Below are 18619 nucleotides of genomic sequence, written 5' to 3'. Positions count from 1 at the left end.
AGTCTAAAACGCAGGTGTCCTCCAGCTTGAGTACCTGCGTGCCAGAGGCCAGGGCTGGACTGGAGGGCAGTGCAGCTGTGGGCAACGTAGCTGGTAGCGGGTTGGGGGGGTTGCAGCTCGTGGGGTGGGTGCTTTTCCAGTAGGCCTCCAGGTAATCGGCCATATGCTCGCAGGCGTCCTCCAGCTGGTTTTCGTCCAGGATGATGTCAAACATCTCCTGAGGAGGAGGAGGAGTCAAAGAGGAGAGATAATGCGTGTGCAAACTCCCTCCGTTTTAACACCAAAATGAGTTCCTTCTGTAAACGTAATAATTTCAGGCCATCGTGACTTACAGGCGTACACTGCGCAAGCTTATCTGCGGCCACCATCTGGACATTCAGGTGCTTGGCCTGAGACTTCCCTCTGGACTTGATAAGTCGCTGCAGCACCTGAGGGCAAGAGGGAAGAATTCAGAGCACAGTGAAGAGGCTCAACTCCCCAAAACTCACAAATGAATCAAGCATGCAAAGTAGTAAAGCCCCATGGACTGCTGGTTACTCAAACAGTATCAAACAATATGACCAAAAATAATACTGTTAAAAAAAATAATAGTAGGGGAAAAGATCAGAATTCTTTAAAAGTAGCAACGGATGACAAGTTATTCTAGCATTGTTGTCATCTTCTTCAGCACCAAACTTGATTGAGTCCAGCTTGATCACCTTTGGCGACGTGATCTTGACGTAGACAACAATTGGGGCGAGAGACGTCTTCCCCAGCTGTGACGGGTGGTTGATGGTGTCAGCGTCCAGGACCACCAGTTGTAACGTCCGGGCCAATTCAAATATCCGCTCGATCTCACTCTGGACCTCAGCTGAGGCCGAAGGAAGAGCAGAACACGTGTCAGGGCTTTTAGGATGATTGTCTCCTCTGATCTTTGACAAAACATCTTTGGGGCTAAACTTCTGAGCTAAATCCAAAAGAAAAAGGTTAGAGACAATTTGAAGAGTTCACAAACCAGATTAGACCAAATCAGGACAATTTAATGAAGCCTCTGGAAGGAAAAAAAATCCATAATCCAGGGAGTTCATCCGTTTATGTGAAATGACCTAAAACTTAGAGTCAGAGTGCAAACACGCTAGCATTTTGGGATGTAGCGCTTAGCAGTCTGACACCAGGTTCACCCCAGCTGCATTTTTAGAAAAAAATAAAAGACAAGTTGAACGTCATTATTATACAAAATAAACTGAGAAAAAGTACTGAACTGCACATAACAAACACAAGGCCGCTGAGCCATATCTGGGCAGCATAGCAATTTGATGTGGCCAGCGTGAGGTTGACTTTAAACGAAATTCAGCACTAATTGAATTTCTGATAATGCAAGGTGACATATAAGACACTGTGTTATTCAACGCTGCTGTTTTTTTAAGCAGGAATTTTGTCAACAACAAATCTGGAAAATGAAAATCTAACAGGATATAATTTGTTGAAAGTGGATTGATATCAAGCAGAATAAGCAGTGTTATGAGGCAGTTTTGGCGCCGACACTATTTTTTATGCTATGTTTATGTTATGTTATGTTATTATTTAGCTATATGATGTTTCTTTCCCGATTTTTCAATTAAAACCACACTGCAAACTACCATAATGATGTCCACCTCCATGATGCCTTGTGTTATCTGCTTGTTTTGATGTTTCCACTCCAGTTTATTACGTTTGATCAGGTGAAATTTCATGTTTAAAAAGAGATCATTATTCTGAACACGGCTCTAGTATAAGATGTGGCGGTGCAGTACAATCATTTACATGCAGCAGAAACCCTGAGTCAAATGGAGACTAACAATGCATTCTGTTTCTCACTTTGGAAGATGCATGCAAACACAACCTACTGTGTTCACAAAGGTGAAGCCAACACACTCAACATTTCATGCCCAGATTACTTTTCCAGTTGAAGTGAAGACCATTTCCCACAAGAGGGAAATATTCCTTTTATTTCTCGCTCAGAATCTGATCAAGTCATGAATGATCTCTCCAGCCAGTGAATAGCAACAAAAGGAACCTGAACAGCAACACTAGCAAAACTCCCCTTGCACTCTTACACCACAGATTTGTCCTCACAAGCAACAAAACCTGCTCATTGCTTTGACCAGCATACTGTAGTCTCACACATCAGGGGAAGGTTTCACATCTCAACATCAAAACTTTAGGGGTAAATGTGCTGTGAAATCTGAACCAGAATCATTTGCTTCTCATGTGTTTGTTGTGTTTCATCATCAGTAGCTGCTGGACTGTAAAGTAGCTGCAGTAAATTCTCAGAATTCAAGCCACCATGAAACCGACTGCTTGAGATTACAGTGTATTTCCTTCAGGGTAACGTCTGTCTGGCATTATCCCTCAATGAAGTCAGCCTCTGAAGTCAGGACTTGCTGACCTCAGTTGTTTTTATTATTATTTTTTATTTCATTGACAAACGTTCAAATCAGAGTAGACCTTGACAACTTATCAAGTATATATTCTTCGTCTTTCATCCTAAAGCAAGGGATCCGAGCCAAGGCCAGTCGGGGCCGCTGGGAATCATTATTACTGCTGTCGAGAATTCCTTTAATGGCTTCCTTCTTTTCCACACCACGTCGACTCCATGAAGGACTTATGAATCAGAACACCAGATGCTCTTAAGTCATTTCAAACATACCCAAGTTGGAGCGAGTGTTGGAGCGCTCGATGATGGCGTGCTTGCTGGGATTGTTGAGGACGGAGCGTTTGGCAAGAGAGATGTCTGCTGTGACTCGAGTGATAGATATTCTGGAAGCAAAGACAAGCAAAACTCACTCATACTTCAGTATGAAACTTAACGCTCCACATCATCATCATCATCATCATCATCATCGTAATCCACATCCTGAGGTCAGCCTGGATCTGGACGAGTACTGTTTTGGGTATAATCTAAACTTTTAACTGAGTTTAATTTCAGTAAACGTTTCACATCAGCATGCTGCTCAAGCAGTTCAAGAAAAGAAATCAGCGACCGATAAGAAGAGACTGAGATGATGGGTGAAGAGGAATGTGCGACAGTAGGATTTTTCTGGACTGAAGTGTTGAGTAAGTTCATCCTGCTCCGCTCAGGAGGGGAGTGGCTGCCGGGGGTACATTGAAGCAGAGCACTCATCACTGAGTGAGGAGCGTCTTGCTCCGCTGCACAGTCCACTATGGCCTATTAAGGACATGTAGAAAAACTATTTAAAGCAGCGGCACACATCTGCAGGCCAAACAAACCAGCCTCAGACTCTCTCAGCAACCCACGAGGGACAGTGAATAACAGCCTGCAGCAGTGCAGCAATGAGGAAGGAAGCAGAATCAAGGCTCTTACCTGCCCTCAAATCTGTGTTTCAGAAAGTCAAAAAGTGCTTTTTGCATCATGTCTGTCACCTGCGAAACCACAATTCAGAAGACAGATCAAACATCTCTGCTGTCATCAGATGGAGGAATGGTGACCCACCTCGTAGCCCTTCAGTGACGGTCCGACCAGAACCACAGGCCGCATGGAAGGCACAACATCGTAGGGAGGAATGTGTTCCGTCTTCCGAGAGGGGAACAAAAAGTCAAGTAAACACACACATACACAAATCTCTTGGACAACTGAAGGAGACAATTTAGGATATTGTGGACCGTGAAATAACACTTGAGTCTGGCAAGGCAGAGCATAAACAGACTTAAATTAGACGTTCATTTATACACCTTCAGTTAGGGGTTTCACAGTTGTTTTATTTCACAGCCCACTACAACGGGAGGAGGAAATATCAGTGAGGAAAAGGGTAAATATTTGGCAAGTGAAAGAGCTCAAACAATACTGTTAATAAAAATAAACAAGCCGATTCTGTAGAATGAAACTGGAATTTTTTTAGCAGCTATTTAAAGATATGTAATATACAGGTAGCAGGATTATCTGAGCAGATTCTTAATGGTCTTGAGGAGCAAATGTCTCTTGATCTTTAATGCCTGCAGAAGACTGAGTCTCTCTGCAGTACAGCAGGAGAAACTGGGCGAATTAATTAATCATTCCCCAAAATCAACATATTTGTCTCACGGGGCACTTCTGTCTCACCATCTGTTGACTACACCAGGCTTATCTTGGGACACAAATACACACGACAGCCAACTCACGTTTAAACTACACATTTATACTGCACTGACTACTTATGGTTTTTATGGGTGCTGTGCTATTCCAAAGAGAAAACCCTGTTTGAACATGAAGTAATATGTTTTACAGCTGTCTACACATATGACTGTGTTGATATGACGTTTACAGAGGAGCACAGGTTATTACTGTCAGCCATGGTGGGGCTGAAGTTCAGTCTCTCTGGCTGAGAGAGAGTTCATGATATGCATATGTTCACATAAACATGTATATAAATATATATATATATATATACTGTATATATACATATAAGGTTTGCTGATCACAAACAAAAACAGACCAAAGTTGACGCAGAAATCTCCAAGATAAGATCACAAAGACGAGGGTCAGGCAGCAGGTGCGAGGTCAAGCAGCAAAGTGCAGGATACTGACGTGCCTTAGCACCTTAACTTACCGACTTCTGCTTCTGCTTAGCTGGCAAGACGGAAGAGGAGAGAGAGAGAGGTTAAGAACAGCCATGCATGCCAAGTGTGTGTAACGGAGAAGAGGAGGCACACGCGGACAGAAGGACTGCGTGACGCTCGGAAGCCATAGGCGTTTAGTCAGAGCCGTACGGACAGACGGAGAGTCGAGTCTGCGGCAAAAAGTTTACCTTCTTAAAGAAAGGCATTCGCTTCTCTTTTGCTAAGGTTGACATGACAGTGTTTGGACTGGATTTAGGGGAGCGCACGGTGATGGGGGGTTCATTGTCCTCGGGGTCTAAGCCTGTGGCATCTATGTCAATGGCTACGTACACAGACAGACGAGAGCAACATCACAGACGTAAACACTCACAATGTTCCACATCATCATCCACAAAGAAACACATTAAAGTACAACTCCAGATTAAAACGTGAAGATCTGCAAATGTTTGCGTTTCAAAATCAGACCGAGAATCTTACCCACCACTGGAATAGCATGGTGAAAACAAAATATATAAGAGATAAGAACAGACTCACCAGATGACGGGGGAGTTGATTTCCGAGAATTAGGAACAACTTCACCTAAACTTGAGGATGAGTTTGCTCCCAATTTACTGGAAAAAAAGATGACAAAGTAAAACAGTGTTAGAAGGCCCAACAGTTAATAATACATAGCTACAAACACATTCATTCTGATGCCATCACAGACTCCTGAAAACCTGACACGCAAGAACATTCAGTTCATCCAGAGAAAAGCTTCAATTGTACGCAACTCCCTGAGCACACATTGTAAATACTGTATACACGTGTATATCAACAGACAAATTCATAAGATTGTCTCTCAGGCTCACTGACGCAGAACCAGCCCATCCACATACATAATAAATAAACAAGCAAGCTAACTATAGACGAGGAGCATCGCAGGAATCTCTTTGGTTTTACCTATATTCAGCAGTGTAATAATATAGGGCCACTACTTGAATCACTTTCTGTTATTTTCACCCTTTCATTATGAGCTGCCTAGTGCTAATCCCAAAATGTGCTGCAACACTAAAAGCATTTAGCAGTTTAGGCTACAATGATGACATGAATCCAATTTATCATTCAAAGTGTGGATTTAGAGTGAACTGGAGGTGTGTGTTTTTTAGGAGGAACTCTTTTTTGATATTGTCTTTGTAAATAGGTTGTTTAATAAAATGTAGCCAAAGCATGGCTCCTGGAGCTCTGCTAGCTCATAAATGGTTGTGCAAAAAGCAAAGGCCCAAACGAAGTCTCCACCAACGAAGCAGTTCAGTTATGAGGGAAAAGGTTTCATGGTCCCTTGAGTTTCTGGCTGCGCGCGGCACACAGCACGTCTGAGATTGTTTACCTGGAGTGGAACTTTCCCTGCTTGGCTCTCTGCTCTTGGAGGATTCGAGTGTTTTCAAGCTTCACTGGACTGGGAATGAAACCAATTTCACAGCCTTCCTTCACCAGACGACCTATCCACCAGTCATTGTTGAATTTCTGCAGAAGACAAGTTGCTCACCACCTGAGTGACGCTGCACGTGACGGCGGGCAGATGTGCTCACCTCTTTGACATGGAGGAAGTCCTTCGCATCAAAAGAGATGGCCATGCCTGGAACTGGGACATCGTCTTCATGACACGGACTGTAGTTGACATTTGTGCGAACTGCAAACGCAACAGGTTTTGTCTGCCAGCAAACACAAGGGATGAATGAAGATTTGAATATATTATTAATAGCAACTGAGGGCGAAGGCATTGTTGAGGGAGGTTCCCTCTTCAAGCAAAGTTTAAAAATAACCCCTCATGAGTCATCAGTGCCCCCTTTACTGCCACACAGAGCAACATGTTAGTCAGTGGCAGAGCTTCAGCAATAATTACTGCCATGCACTTATGAGCAGTGCAAACAGTGAGCAGAGCAACGCTTCATAAATCAATGGCGACGACAGTGGCTGAATCGATGCTCGCCTCCGAGCAGCGCTGCAGACGCACAGCTGCTCCATTCACATAATGAGAAGAGCTCATGACCCTCTGTTGACGCAGCCTTGCAGAAGCATCACTGGCTGTCTGCGATGGTCACGAGCGCACATTCAGAGTTCTCTGCTTATGCTGAACTCATTTGCTGGTTTTTATCAAAGGTTCACGTCCAACCAAGTTATTATCGCATGCTCAAACGCATAGCATGACGTGTTGATTTAAATATGAGTAAACCTCTTTTTATAACACGAGCACTGCAGGGACAAAATTAACGTTGGGAAATATATGTAAATATGTGATTGGGATTGTCATGTAACAAGAGAAAAGAACAAATCAATTGACAAATTGAAAATAAAATAGCAAATAAAAAGCATAGTAATTTTATCAGAGAGAAATATCTAATTGAGTATTGATTGAAACTATTCCGGAAAAAACACCACAGTTTTGTGAAAAGACAACACAAGACAATGCCAATTTATAATACTATTTCAAAGCAAACTACACAAATTATCTAAACGAAACAACCAAACAATTAGATATATTCAAAGACACCCCCGGGCAGGTTCACATGCTGGAGAAAACAACCATGGCTCTAGTAAAACATGACTATTCTAGCCATATTAACGTGATTTCATCACCATGTACAGTAAATATATGTTCTGCCCACATTAGGGCGACTCCCATGCAACTGTGACCTTGCTAGCTGGGCCGCATCAAACACATATACTAGATAGCACTTCTATAGCACCAAAGGGTAAGAACCTTTGAGAGGACCCTGACTTGCTTACAAGGTTATGGAATGTGAAACAAATGTTCAAATAGAAGGAACATATATAACGTCATTGAGCCATGCTGTATTTGGTCACTCAAAGTTGAGTCACTGTCAGATCCCAGTGCAACCAAGAATCTAGTGTTCAAGTGTTACACCACAGGAGGACACAGCAAATCCAAAAAGTACGGCCAAATAATGAAAATAAAACAACAGCAAACTACATAAAACAAGCAGATTGATTTCTAACAGTCTGCATGGCCTTCCAAAGTATTTATATTCCTCCTTATATTCTAGATAATTAACAAATAAGTTAAAGCTGCATTCATGTGGCAACCTCTGTTGTTTTGGTTTGTTTTCAAAAACACCAACAAATTATATTTTTACAAATGAAACTGAAGGGTTCTGAGCCCTCAGAGAGCCATTACATGTAATAAAACTTGATTAAACTAGGCTTCAGAAAGGTCACATTCTGAAAGAAGCAGCAACAAAACCATATGTTGGCAGAGAGAACTCACATTCGCTCGCTGCTTTTGAATAATAACTTCAAAAATACTTTTTTGACACAGGCTTGGAGGCTGTCTGGAGGTGATGGCAGGAACTAGTGGAAACATGGATGTGGTCTTCACCGTCACATTTACTTTGATGGTGACACAACAGTGGACACAGAGCCAAATGCACACACACGCACGCATTATGCAGTGGAGAGACATCCCATCAGAGAATTATGCAGACAGGCAGATTAAAGAGAGAAGTCAGGCAGGACTTGATGGCTCCAAAGCCAAAGTGAACCCAGGAGATCAGAGCTTACGCGCAGCGACTTTATTGGACGGCGCAAAGATTTTAAAATGAATTTGGCTCAAGTCGGACATGATGCACTTCAGTTTTATCAGAGAACGGAGTCCATCAAGTGACTCAAAGAGCCAGGCAAATTCAAGATGACACCATGCTCAATATGATGCAGAAGGCAAATTACATTAAATCATTATGTGGAAAGAATCGAGTTATACGTTCACTGACATCTGTTGGTCTAGAGGCAAAATGCATGATAGAGCAACTCCTTTAGTGGGTTGTTGAATGCAGCAACAGAGGTCAGTCATTACTTCTGTGAGTTATCAATGGAATTTAAGACTATTGTCAATGAGGTAGGGCTGCAACTAACGATTATTTTCGCTGTCAACTATTCTATTCATTACTTTTTCGATTAGTCGACTAATCGCGATGACCTTTGTTTGGACCAATTTTGAATTTCGGTTTAACCTAAAGTTGCTTAAATCATCTCAGTGTGATACTCTGATACCATACATTATTAAACAAGTACATTAAAATAATGACACATAATCCAGCAACATGTAATAACTCTGAAACTCTAAAACAGTTGACAGAGAGCTACAGTTCTTTAAAACGGAGGTATTTATTGGTCCTGGAGAAGAATTTAAAATCATCACTATATACATATGTATCCCATTTAAAATGTCTGATCACATCCACATGAAAAGGTCTTATTTCAATAGTAATCGAAAACGATGTGTGCATTGTGGCTACCTAGTTCAGTTCTGGTCGGTTAGCTCCGCGCTAACCGACATGCTAGCTGTTAGCTGAAGGGTGTGCGGCGTCACAGACCAAACACGGAACACTTTCATTCTTTGTTGTCAACATTATCGATGACGTCAACTAATCGTTGCCGCCGTACAATGAGGAAGGGTGATGTTCTTATTGTCCAATGAACATTTGGACACTAAAATGGCGGTAACTTTAAGCATTATCATCACTTTTTGGGTCACATTATATTTGACTATAGCTAGATTTCAAAGGCTGATTTATGATTACATCACCACCTACACCAGTATAACATTGGTCTGGAGCTTCTCTTAATGCATGCTGATTCATCTGAACCGGTGGGTTCGTACAACGGTGAAATGACCACAGAAATGCACACACTCTCAGGAAAATGTGCGCACGAGTGTGGGCTCCATTGAGAATATCATTTGTTCTGGTGTGTCCCGGGCTAGCACAGTAGGCCAGGGTGACCTTGGGGTACATGGCTCATGTCACATGACTGCGGTATCATCCAAGGTCCGCTAGAACACATATGTGCCGAACGGTGTGTGTTTATTTAGACAAGGATAAACACTCAAGCGCTGGTCGAGGGACATGACCTCAATAATTTGCAGGGTCTCACACCAGCATTGCCAGTAAGACAGCAATATGCTAACATGTATAGAGAGTAGTGATATGTAAAAGTGGGTGAGGATGAAGGCAAGGTTGGAGGGCGGAGAGAGGCCAAAGTAGGGAACCCTGAATAAAGAGAATTGATAGTCACAGAGGGACACCGCCTCAACAACAGTCGATTAACAATGCCCAGCAGTTGTCACAATATCAACCACATGATGAATATTTCATTGAATGGATCCTCTCTGGAGGTGTACTGACAGAGTGGACCTCTGTTCTCACTGACTGCTGCTGGACTTTTGTGTAACATTCCACAGCTTTTCCATTAGCAGCACTCTTCAGGATCTCCTGCTATAAATCTGCTTTCTCCACACTGCTTCACCTTGAAAGTCGTACATTGATCTCACAGGGATTAGGACTGCTGCAACCTCCACAGACAGGACAAGGAGACAATACAATCTGATGCCATTTTTCCTAAAAACAGCCACTGCTAGTTTAAGTATCACTGTTTCATTCTTTACCAATTACACCAGTCTGTTGAACCTTAACAGGACAGACATTCAATGAGTTGATCCTGAAGCAAGAGGGGTAAAACTGCTTGACTAACGATTTAGAATGCAGAGCAAACAACATATAACAGCACATCTTTATATTTTTGCCTCGTCACCACAATAGACTGCTATACTCTCTACCTGGTGGCACACATTATTCTGTTCTTAAGGTCTTCTCTTGGTCTTCTGCCAACATTAAGTAGTATGCCGTCAACATAGGCCTGTTCTGACTGTAGGTGCCTCTCTTTAACTGGAATTTATGTTCAAAGACACTTATGTCTGTTTATGTTGAATACTACCATGAAGATAATTGCAACACATTGATCCCGAGTGGCCTTCAAAGAAAGTAGCATCAATGACACTGTCTAAGGGCCAGCACATGTTGTCCCACTGAGCCAGGGGCCATATGCATTTCAGCAAGTCATTTTACATGGCCCACAAGAGCTTGGACCATACACACTCAACTTGAAATGAAATTGTGTTTAAAATTGTATACCCTTCCATGAGTTTCACACCTTATAATCCAAGCAGTAGGACACATTTAAGAGTTTCACAGTCCTTCCATAAAACACTTTAGAGGGTACATCAGTTCACTATGCTTGTCATTGATAATGATCTGGAAGCTGAGAAACCTCTGTAACTAAAAAAAATGTAAAAAAAATATATGAAATTTACAAAGTCATGCTAATAAACACGTCCAACATGTGCAGCATACAACACCTCTGATTCCAGTAAAAGGAACACACACCCTCTCCTTCCAACGCTCAGCAGTCTCAGGTGGCACGATTCTGTGCTGTGGGCTATTTTCCAACACCAATCCATCATGTTAATGCCAGCAGGGGCTCATTTAGAACACAGATTATCAATCACGTAAATAAAGCTGGAAACAGCAGCAGTAGACCAGACCACAGCGGTTACGATTCAATAAAATGAATCTTTGCTCAAAGCAACGGTGAGACTGATGAATGAGAAGAATGGGAAGCGGATGGACGAAGCACTTGAAGCAGTTAATAAAGAAGTGTGTCACAAGATAAAACATGAAATAAGATACAGAGCATGATGCACAGTGTGACTAGTGCAACAGTGTGTGATTTGTCATTTTCACCTCACTATAGACAGATAACGTTCAGCACAGCTGACAGAGTTGCTACAGTCACTGAGCGATCCCTGAACTGAAATCCAATTACAGCATCACTCGTTTGTTTGGAGCGACTTTGTTTATTTTATTTTATCTTGACTGGGGTCAGCAAATCTCTTATCTCTGATAAACACTGATCCTACTCCCTCTGACCTCTCACATCAGCTACCCTGCTCTGACACAATAAGTTGCTCACGACGCTGAGTCTCCTGAAAAGATGCAAATAAAAGCAATGATCTCATTGTTAATGGTTTACTTACATTTCAAGTCTATGCCATCATGACTGTGCTAAGCTGAGAACAGAGCCTGTTATCATCAACGCTGAACTAGTTCATCGAACAAGATGAGTTCAAATGCACAAAGAAGCGAATCAAATGCTAACACAACCTTCTGATCTCACACATAATGATTTTACTGACATCATTGAAGTAAAAATCGGGTCACAGCGAATCATTATTGACATGACCATGTTAGCTTATTAGCACATTTATCAGTGTCTTGATGGACACATAGGCTAAGGAAACGTAAATCTACACTGACGCTTTTTTCACTTGACAATGGTGGACTTGACTGAACCGGAATAAAGTAGGCTTCTTCAAGACGGGAAAGTAAAACAGCAGCTGTTGTTGTAAAAGATAGAGACAACCTCACAAACACTAGCTACTTGTTTCTTTGGGAGCTGTCTGAAATTAGTGGTGTCCTCATAAATGTTATCCCAAAAATATGAGCAAAAACAACTCTACCTTTGCTTTGTCGAGTTGTGCCTGAGCCTGTCGCTCTGCCTCTCTGCGCACTGCCTCTTTATCCTCCTCCAGGGACACATCGGAGTCTGATGGACGGCTGGTGTAGGAGTCGGCCGAACCCTGCAGAGAAACGAATGTCAAAACTGATTCTCAAAACACATATTTAGGAGTCCAGCTTCAGTCCACAACCAACACAATCTCCCAATGACAAAGTATCCATAAAAAAAAAAAACTCTGCATCCAAATGGCAATCTGGCACAAATGCAAAGCAATACTGTCTCCCGATCTGTAAAAAATGTGCCTGGATCCAGACAATGATCCAGATCACTCCCAGAATTGAATCATTGATTGCTCCTGAAAATTTTATCCAATTACATCCATGACTTGATTCCTCAACATTTCAAAAACCTCCCTAGAAAAATAGCCAATGACACTTTCAGTGTTGATATTAATGGATAAAAAGAAGACCAAACATAGCATCATTTAGAACCAGCAGCCAGTGTGAGGATGCACTTTTACGGTTGCATTACAAAATTCAACACTCACTCTACACAGTGGGCTTTCCCTCAAGATTTATTTGGGATCTGAATGCAATGTTGACATCAGCTGACAATGTTTTGGCAATTTTGAAGTGTGCAGTCATACAAACAGGCCTGACAGTGGAGTTTATAGCACAGATGATAAACAAGCAGTTTTTATGAAGAAGGTTGTTGTAAACTTGGAGCTGCTGTCACGACAGTGGCGATGCATCACATCTGTCATAGAGGCAGAACAGAGTGGCTAGTGTTCTTTTAGTAAACACACTAGTGCTACTACTGACAGTAATACTTGATGACCATCAGACGTTGTCTTTAAAGTCGCCAAAGAAGCTCACTTCATTCTGCACACAAATAATACTACATGTTAAGTTACAGATGACCGAGGACGCACCCTTGGGGATTAACATGCATTTGTTTATTTTGTTTTGTAAAGTTAACCTTATAGTCAAGCAGTAGTGCAATATCATTTTACAACATGGATTGCAATTGATAAAGATTTAAATATTGTTGTTCTTTTGTTGTTCCAGCATTTCATATGACTGAAATTTGTAAATCACCAAGCTACGATCAAAGCAATATTAAACTAAAGAGCAGATTTGTGAACAATTTCTTTCTTGCCAAAGTTGTGTTTACTGTTGTGTCACACAACAATGCAAAAGCTTGCTAAAAAAAATAGAACTCACACCAGCTAATCTTAAGACTCACAGTTCAAGTTTTATTATCCTACGGTGTTTTATTATTGCTCTGTTCCTATGGTTACCCCATTGCACATCCCATCTCCCCTCTGCTATTCCGGACCTCTAGTTAACATCTGCAACATGAGCGTCGAAGGAGCAGGTTATGTCCAAAACACCGGCATTGTCTTTGGCTTCAACCTCGGTCGACTACAGCGCCCACACAAGGGCTTTCATTCATCTCACTGCACCAGTACGCTCTGCTGTCTGAGTTAAAAATAGCTCCCCTCACTCGGTGCCTGATTAGAATTACCCAGCCATCACACACGGAGGAGCACACCTCTTCCTCCTGCAATTACTTGTCTACGCCATACAGCTGAGCTTCACTCATGCAAGGCTACTTGTGGTGCAGATTAAACCCTCCATCCCGTGTCACTGGGAGTAAACTTCAAATGCAATTCCAGTGATTCCAAGGTTTATGATGCATTTGAATTAAGATTCAGAACGACCGTGGACACTGTAACCACTGGGTCAGAGAGCTGCAACACAGAACTCGGTCCTGATACCGGTTTTCATCTGTAAATAAAACATGAATAGACTGATGACGGCAGAAGCCACACCAGGCACGCATGCACAACCAAAAACTTGAGAATGTTGAGGCTGCTTACACAGGCATCGGAGTTCTTGACACGACCTCCCTTGGCTCGTTTCAGCAATCTTATCCAGGTGGCCTTCATCAGCCACACTGGTCACTCAGTGTCCAGAGCCACTGCCCCCCCACTACACCTGACTGCTGCGCTGCTGTGGTCACTTTGCTCCTACGGCTGGTGGTACATTCAACACTGTGGCTCCATGCACAGCTGATTCTTGCAACACCCTGTCTGCAAGGACTAGTTTCTCTCATCTCTGGGTGTGTAAGCAGGTCTGGAGTCGGGGCTCCTTGTTTTGCTGCAGCTGCTGCTTGCTCTGCTGCTCTCAATGATGCTCCTCAAGCAAACGGGGAATCCACAGAAGCTCTAGTCTCCTCACATCTCAGCCGCCTCCTCTTGACTGCAGGTCTCCTAAAATAAATCAGGTAGCTGTGACGCTTCCTTTCTCCATCACATTCTCAGCGCTCCTCAAACAAGCTGCGGCTTATGTCATCCCGTCCTCCTGGTGCGTCTGTGACCGACGTTCATGCTAATGAAGCTGCTCTTTCTCAGGACGCTCCGCTGGTCATTAAGTGGCCAGTCGTCTCTGTCTCCCAAGATCCACTATGCTATTTCAGTACCTCACTGACTCTGTCCGCCTTCCTCCGCCTCCTCCTCTGCCTCCTCTCTTACTCCCCTCATTTTTTACCCCCTCACAGTCAATCACTCTGCTTCAACTGTCTCCACTGTGCTGCAGGTGAATGTGTGCATCATCGAATGAAAATTTTAAAACATTCATGATTCATAAATAAAATAACTAGTTCTTACAACAGCTTTTTCCATTTTGTGCTGATATTCAAAATTAGGTTAGGAGCTTATTTTAATCTCAGTGTTTACTTATATGATATACTACGATATTTATTTGGCTACTGAGTGATGAACTGAAAAGGCACTCAAGAGAGCGCCTACCTCTGCCCAGCCACTCATCATTGTAGATTGTTGAGCAGATTGTTGTTGTTTTTTTGTGTTTTTTACCCAATATTATTCCCTTATTTTAATTTTATCATCATACATTTGTGGAATATCATATAGCGCTGTGGGATAAATTATACAGCACTGGGCAGTAGCTTTTATGGCGGTCAAATGAAGAGAAACAATGAATGTGAGGGGAAGGTTTTGACATCTACTACATTGGTGTAAGGATAAAAACGCTAGTTAACCATGAAAAGTAAATCTCTCTCCAATCAGCAGCTGTCTGTCTCTTCATATGTCTTTCCGGATTGTGCAACTTGGGTTCCGTGCACAACAGACTTCAGTCAGTATTTTCTGTGAAAAAAACCTGCAATGCCTTATATGTTATCAATTTGTTTCAAAATGTCCACTTTTTTTAAATACGTCTGGTCACGTGAGATTTCATCCACAAAAAGATCATTTTTCCTGCAAAGTGAATTACACAACTTTCAAGATGTGTAGTACTCCAGAACGCATTACAGAAGAAACAAACCAAAAGCAACTTCCAAGTTCATTTTCAACTCATCCTGGACGTTTCCTTGAAGTTCTGCAAACTTAAACCTGCCTGCTCTTTCATTCAATCTGAAACCATCAGACTTTGTGTAGGAAGATATGCTGCACCCGACGCAGGAGGCAACGTTCATTATGGATCAGAGTTCATCGGCTCAGGTTGCTCCTGTTGCTGTCACATGATGCTGTCGCATGAGACAACATGGAGGGTGATGCCCAGTGTGGAGCCCCAAGTATTTTTGATCATGTTTAACATGAAGGCAGATGCTTGTCTCCAGCCTGAAGCCCTGCTGGGAGGAGCTTGCCAGCTCCTCTTATTCCAATATGCCTGGTGCATATGGAGCCTGCTCAGCCATAAAAATAGATGTGAGATTTGCCCTGGAGGGACCAGATGATGCACGTAGCATTTTTGCGCTGAGGTCACCTGAAATAGGTGCAGTCTGGGTGTGGTGAGTCTCAGTGGGTGAGATGTCAGGTGTTGCATGATAAAATCAACATCACCTTCTAAAATGGGGCGACAACGAGAAATCAACCGTCAGGTGTCAGCATCCTTTACTCCAATTAAGCTTTAAATAACAGCTGCGCTTGGTGCACAAACACAGAACCAAAACACTGCAGTTTAAACGCCAAAGAAAAAGTCAGGAGAGACAAAGTGTATGTGCGAGGAAAGTCACCGAAGTCGCCTGACCGTCGAGAGTCACTATTGTTAATTACAAATGTCCCACAAGTAAAGGGCAGCACTAGTTCTCAGAGTCCTCAGTTGCTGACGCAAGACGCTCCTCTGACCGGTCAGGAGGTTGTGTGAGGTCGCAGAAGTTCAGCCTGGTGGGAGGAACACTCTCGCTGTTTTATGAGCAGAAAGTGACTCCCTAAGGAGATGTCGCTGTAGATCAAAGACTGACATGCTAATCAGCTGTACTGATCATAACCGATCAATGACGCGCCTCTCTCTTTCTCTCAGGGTCTTATTACATGACACATTTCACATGAAAGGAATAAGAGAACAAAGATATTTCCGATCATTACGATCACTGATGGGGACCATTAGGGAAACTATGGGATTATTCTGCTAGTGGCCAGTGAGAAGACATTCATCTTCAGATGTCTACACATGCCTTTTAAATCAAATAGAGATAGTTTGTTTGACTTTCCATCCTGGTGTGCGTTATTCAATACACACACTCACAATGTGTGTAACCACTGACCCCCGGAACCAGGTTCTGCGAAGGTCAATTCTTAGTCCATCAGAACATAAACTGAACTGAGCCTCTGGCATCAAACTTATCCCTTCACTGCGTCATGCACGAAATCCAAAGGTCTCATATGCTAAGAAAAGTTGAATCTGGAGCTCTGCAGGCGAGACACAGATGCTGAGGATGTGAGGCTCAACTTTGGTCTCGCAGGCACTCAGATACATGACAAGCCTGCAGCACCTCTGACTCTGGACGAACAGCATAAGTAGCATGTCAACCACGCAAGATCGTAATGGAAAGACATTTTCACTTCATGTTTTTGAGCTGTTACTCATAATGCTAAAAAAACGGTCACTCACGTGAAGTCAGTGAAGACATGTCTCAAGTCTCAAGTCTCCAATCTGTATGCAAACAAAAATCTATAATATCAAAAATTTAGTTTCCATCTTCTACCATAAATTACACTGTAATTTGTGCAAAGCTCAGTCGTCATTGACGATATCTTGTGAGGTGTGAGGTACCAACTCTGTAAACAAGCATGGAAGCAGGAGATATAGTGAGCAATATGACCGAAGATTTGAGTGATTTGACAACAGATTTTGAGTAAGAAGATTAGTTCTGGCAGCAGTGACTCCCGGTTGTCTGAGGATGAAGGATCTGCCACTGAGAAGCTGGCTTGAGTTGGACATCGACATCATAGATGCATCTGCAGGAGCTGACTCTGGTGACGTCATCGAGGCATGTTTCATTTCATTTGCACTGATTTGAATTTGGTTTTAAATTGATTTAGTATTCTAATTAAACAGAACCAGTTTGTCGACAATATATGACCATTTCATACTGTATAGCTCCAAGGCCATGTTGGTGACTCATTAAATTTCATGGTGTAAAAGTATGCATATGTGGCCATGATGGGCTTATTTATGGAAAACATCTTAGCTTGACTGAGCAAACCCAATATCATTCAACCCAACTTTTACTCTGATAACTTGAAAGGTCATTTAAGTATGATGGACTCGACAGCCCAGAGTGGGTCATTGGGTGACTGCAAAACACGGGTTGTTCCAAAACTGAAGACTTGAAGTGTCACAGAAGTGTCATTTTTTTTACTCAAATGATGAAAGGACTAAAACAGAATCAGAAATGTCTTTATTGCCAGATGTGTGAATGTGACACAGTCCCCTTATTTTTCAAAGAACAAACTGATAACCGTAGGCAGTTACAAATAACGCTTAAATAACATTAGTTAGGAAGTCAGAAGACGATGGGAACAAATACAACACTTTGCACATTCAGCAGTTATAGAATCCTACCAGCACAGACTGCAGAGAGAATTGTGAATTTTATGTCCCGCAACGTGTCACCACAAACAAGAAATGCAAAGACTGATTTATTCCACTGGTGAAACCTGATAGCTCAGAGGGCAGTGGTTCCTCATAGCGTGTGCTGATCTTAATGATTAATTCAGACAGAGTTGCTTTCTGCAGGACCACCAATGACCTTTCCAGGCAGCTCTGACGTTGCGATCATTACATTAGAACGTAACAAATCACTGAGGCTCTAACCGCAGTGAGCTGTGAGTCAGTCATTGCAGCCTTTAACATCTGAGCCAAGCACATGACTGGGTTCACTTGGGAATCACTGCATGAGCTGATGCTTTCCGTGCTCTTTTTGGGGACACTATGCAATTTAGTAGATGACAGTATAGTAGTGAGAGTATCTTCTATATAAAGTGAACTATATCAGTTTTGAAGACATAAAAGCTTGGCATGTCATTCACAAAGTGCACTTTAAGTCAAGGCAGCCTTGCTATATGCACTTCCTTGCTGCATTCCCACTTTATTGTCACCTTTTCCACCTTCATCCATTCATTTCTCCCAACACAACCACTTATGTTTCTCCTCTCATCTGCTGTCCCCCCGGGAGCTCCGGCAGCGCTTTGCCTCTATGGTTCAGTTCAAAATGGAAGAAAACGGTAACATGCTTCACTTGCGTTTTCTAGAAATTGACCTTGAATTGACGTTATGGAAGGTGGTTTTAGAGAATCTTCTTGACTGTATTTGTATGGAGGCTTGCATTAGCCCCTGCCTTCAGTTTTCTCTAGATATAGTATATTCAGGGTGCAATTAGGCAGTAC

At 42.4% G+C, this 18619-nt stretch overlaps 1 protein-coding gene across 9 annotated transcripts in view; it reads right to left on the bottom strand.

Moving 5' to 3' along the window:
• The window catches only part of cacnb2a (calcium channel, voltage-dependent, beta 2a), a 51630-nt gene that overhangs the window by 3973 nt on the left and 29038 nt on the right, over positions 1–18619 (bottom strand). For 5 of the 9 annotated variants that reach the window (XM_053858630.1, XM_053858636.1, XM_053858637.1 and 2 more), the window contains 11 exons: positions 11927–12046; positions 6144–6266; positions 5942–6078; positions 5110–5186; positions 4764–4897; positions 3473–3553; positions 3344–3402; positions 2669–2778; positions 699–850; positions 333–428; positions 35–217 (listed from right to left, as the gene is read on the bottom strand). In XM_053858630.1, the coding sequence (XP_053714605.1) occupies positions 35–217; positions 333–428; positions 699–850; positions 2669–2778; positions 3344–3402; positions 3473–3553; positions 4764–4897; positions 5110–5186; positions 5942–6078; positions 6144–6266; positions 11927–12046 (1272 nt within the window). Of the gene's footprint in view, positions 1–34; positions 218–332; positions 429–698; positions 851–2668; positions 2779–3343; positions 3403–3472; positions 3554–4565; positions 4586–4763; positions 4898–5109; positions 5187–5941; positions 6079–6143; positions 6267–11926; positions 12047–13807; positions 14400–18619 lie in introns of those variants that run through there. The other 4 variants (XM_053858633.1, XM_053858639.1, XM_053858631.1 and 1 more) reach the window with 3 other exon arrangements.

Source organism: Synchiropus splendidus, chromosome 3 (genome assembly GCF_027744825.2).
Source record: "Synchiropus splendidus isolate RoL2022-P1 chromosome 3, RoL_Sspl_1.0, whole genome shotgun sequence".
NCBI classification, from domain to species: domain Eukaryota; kingdom Metazoa; phylum Chordata; class Actinopteri; order Syngnathiformes; family Callionymidae; genus Synchiropus; species Synchiropus splendidus.
Note: the sequence above shows the minus strand (reverse complement) of the source record. Positions and strands in the feature narration are given on the sequence as shown.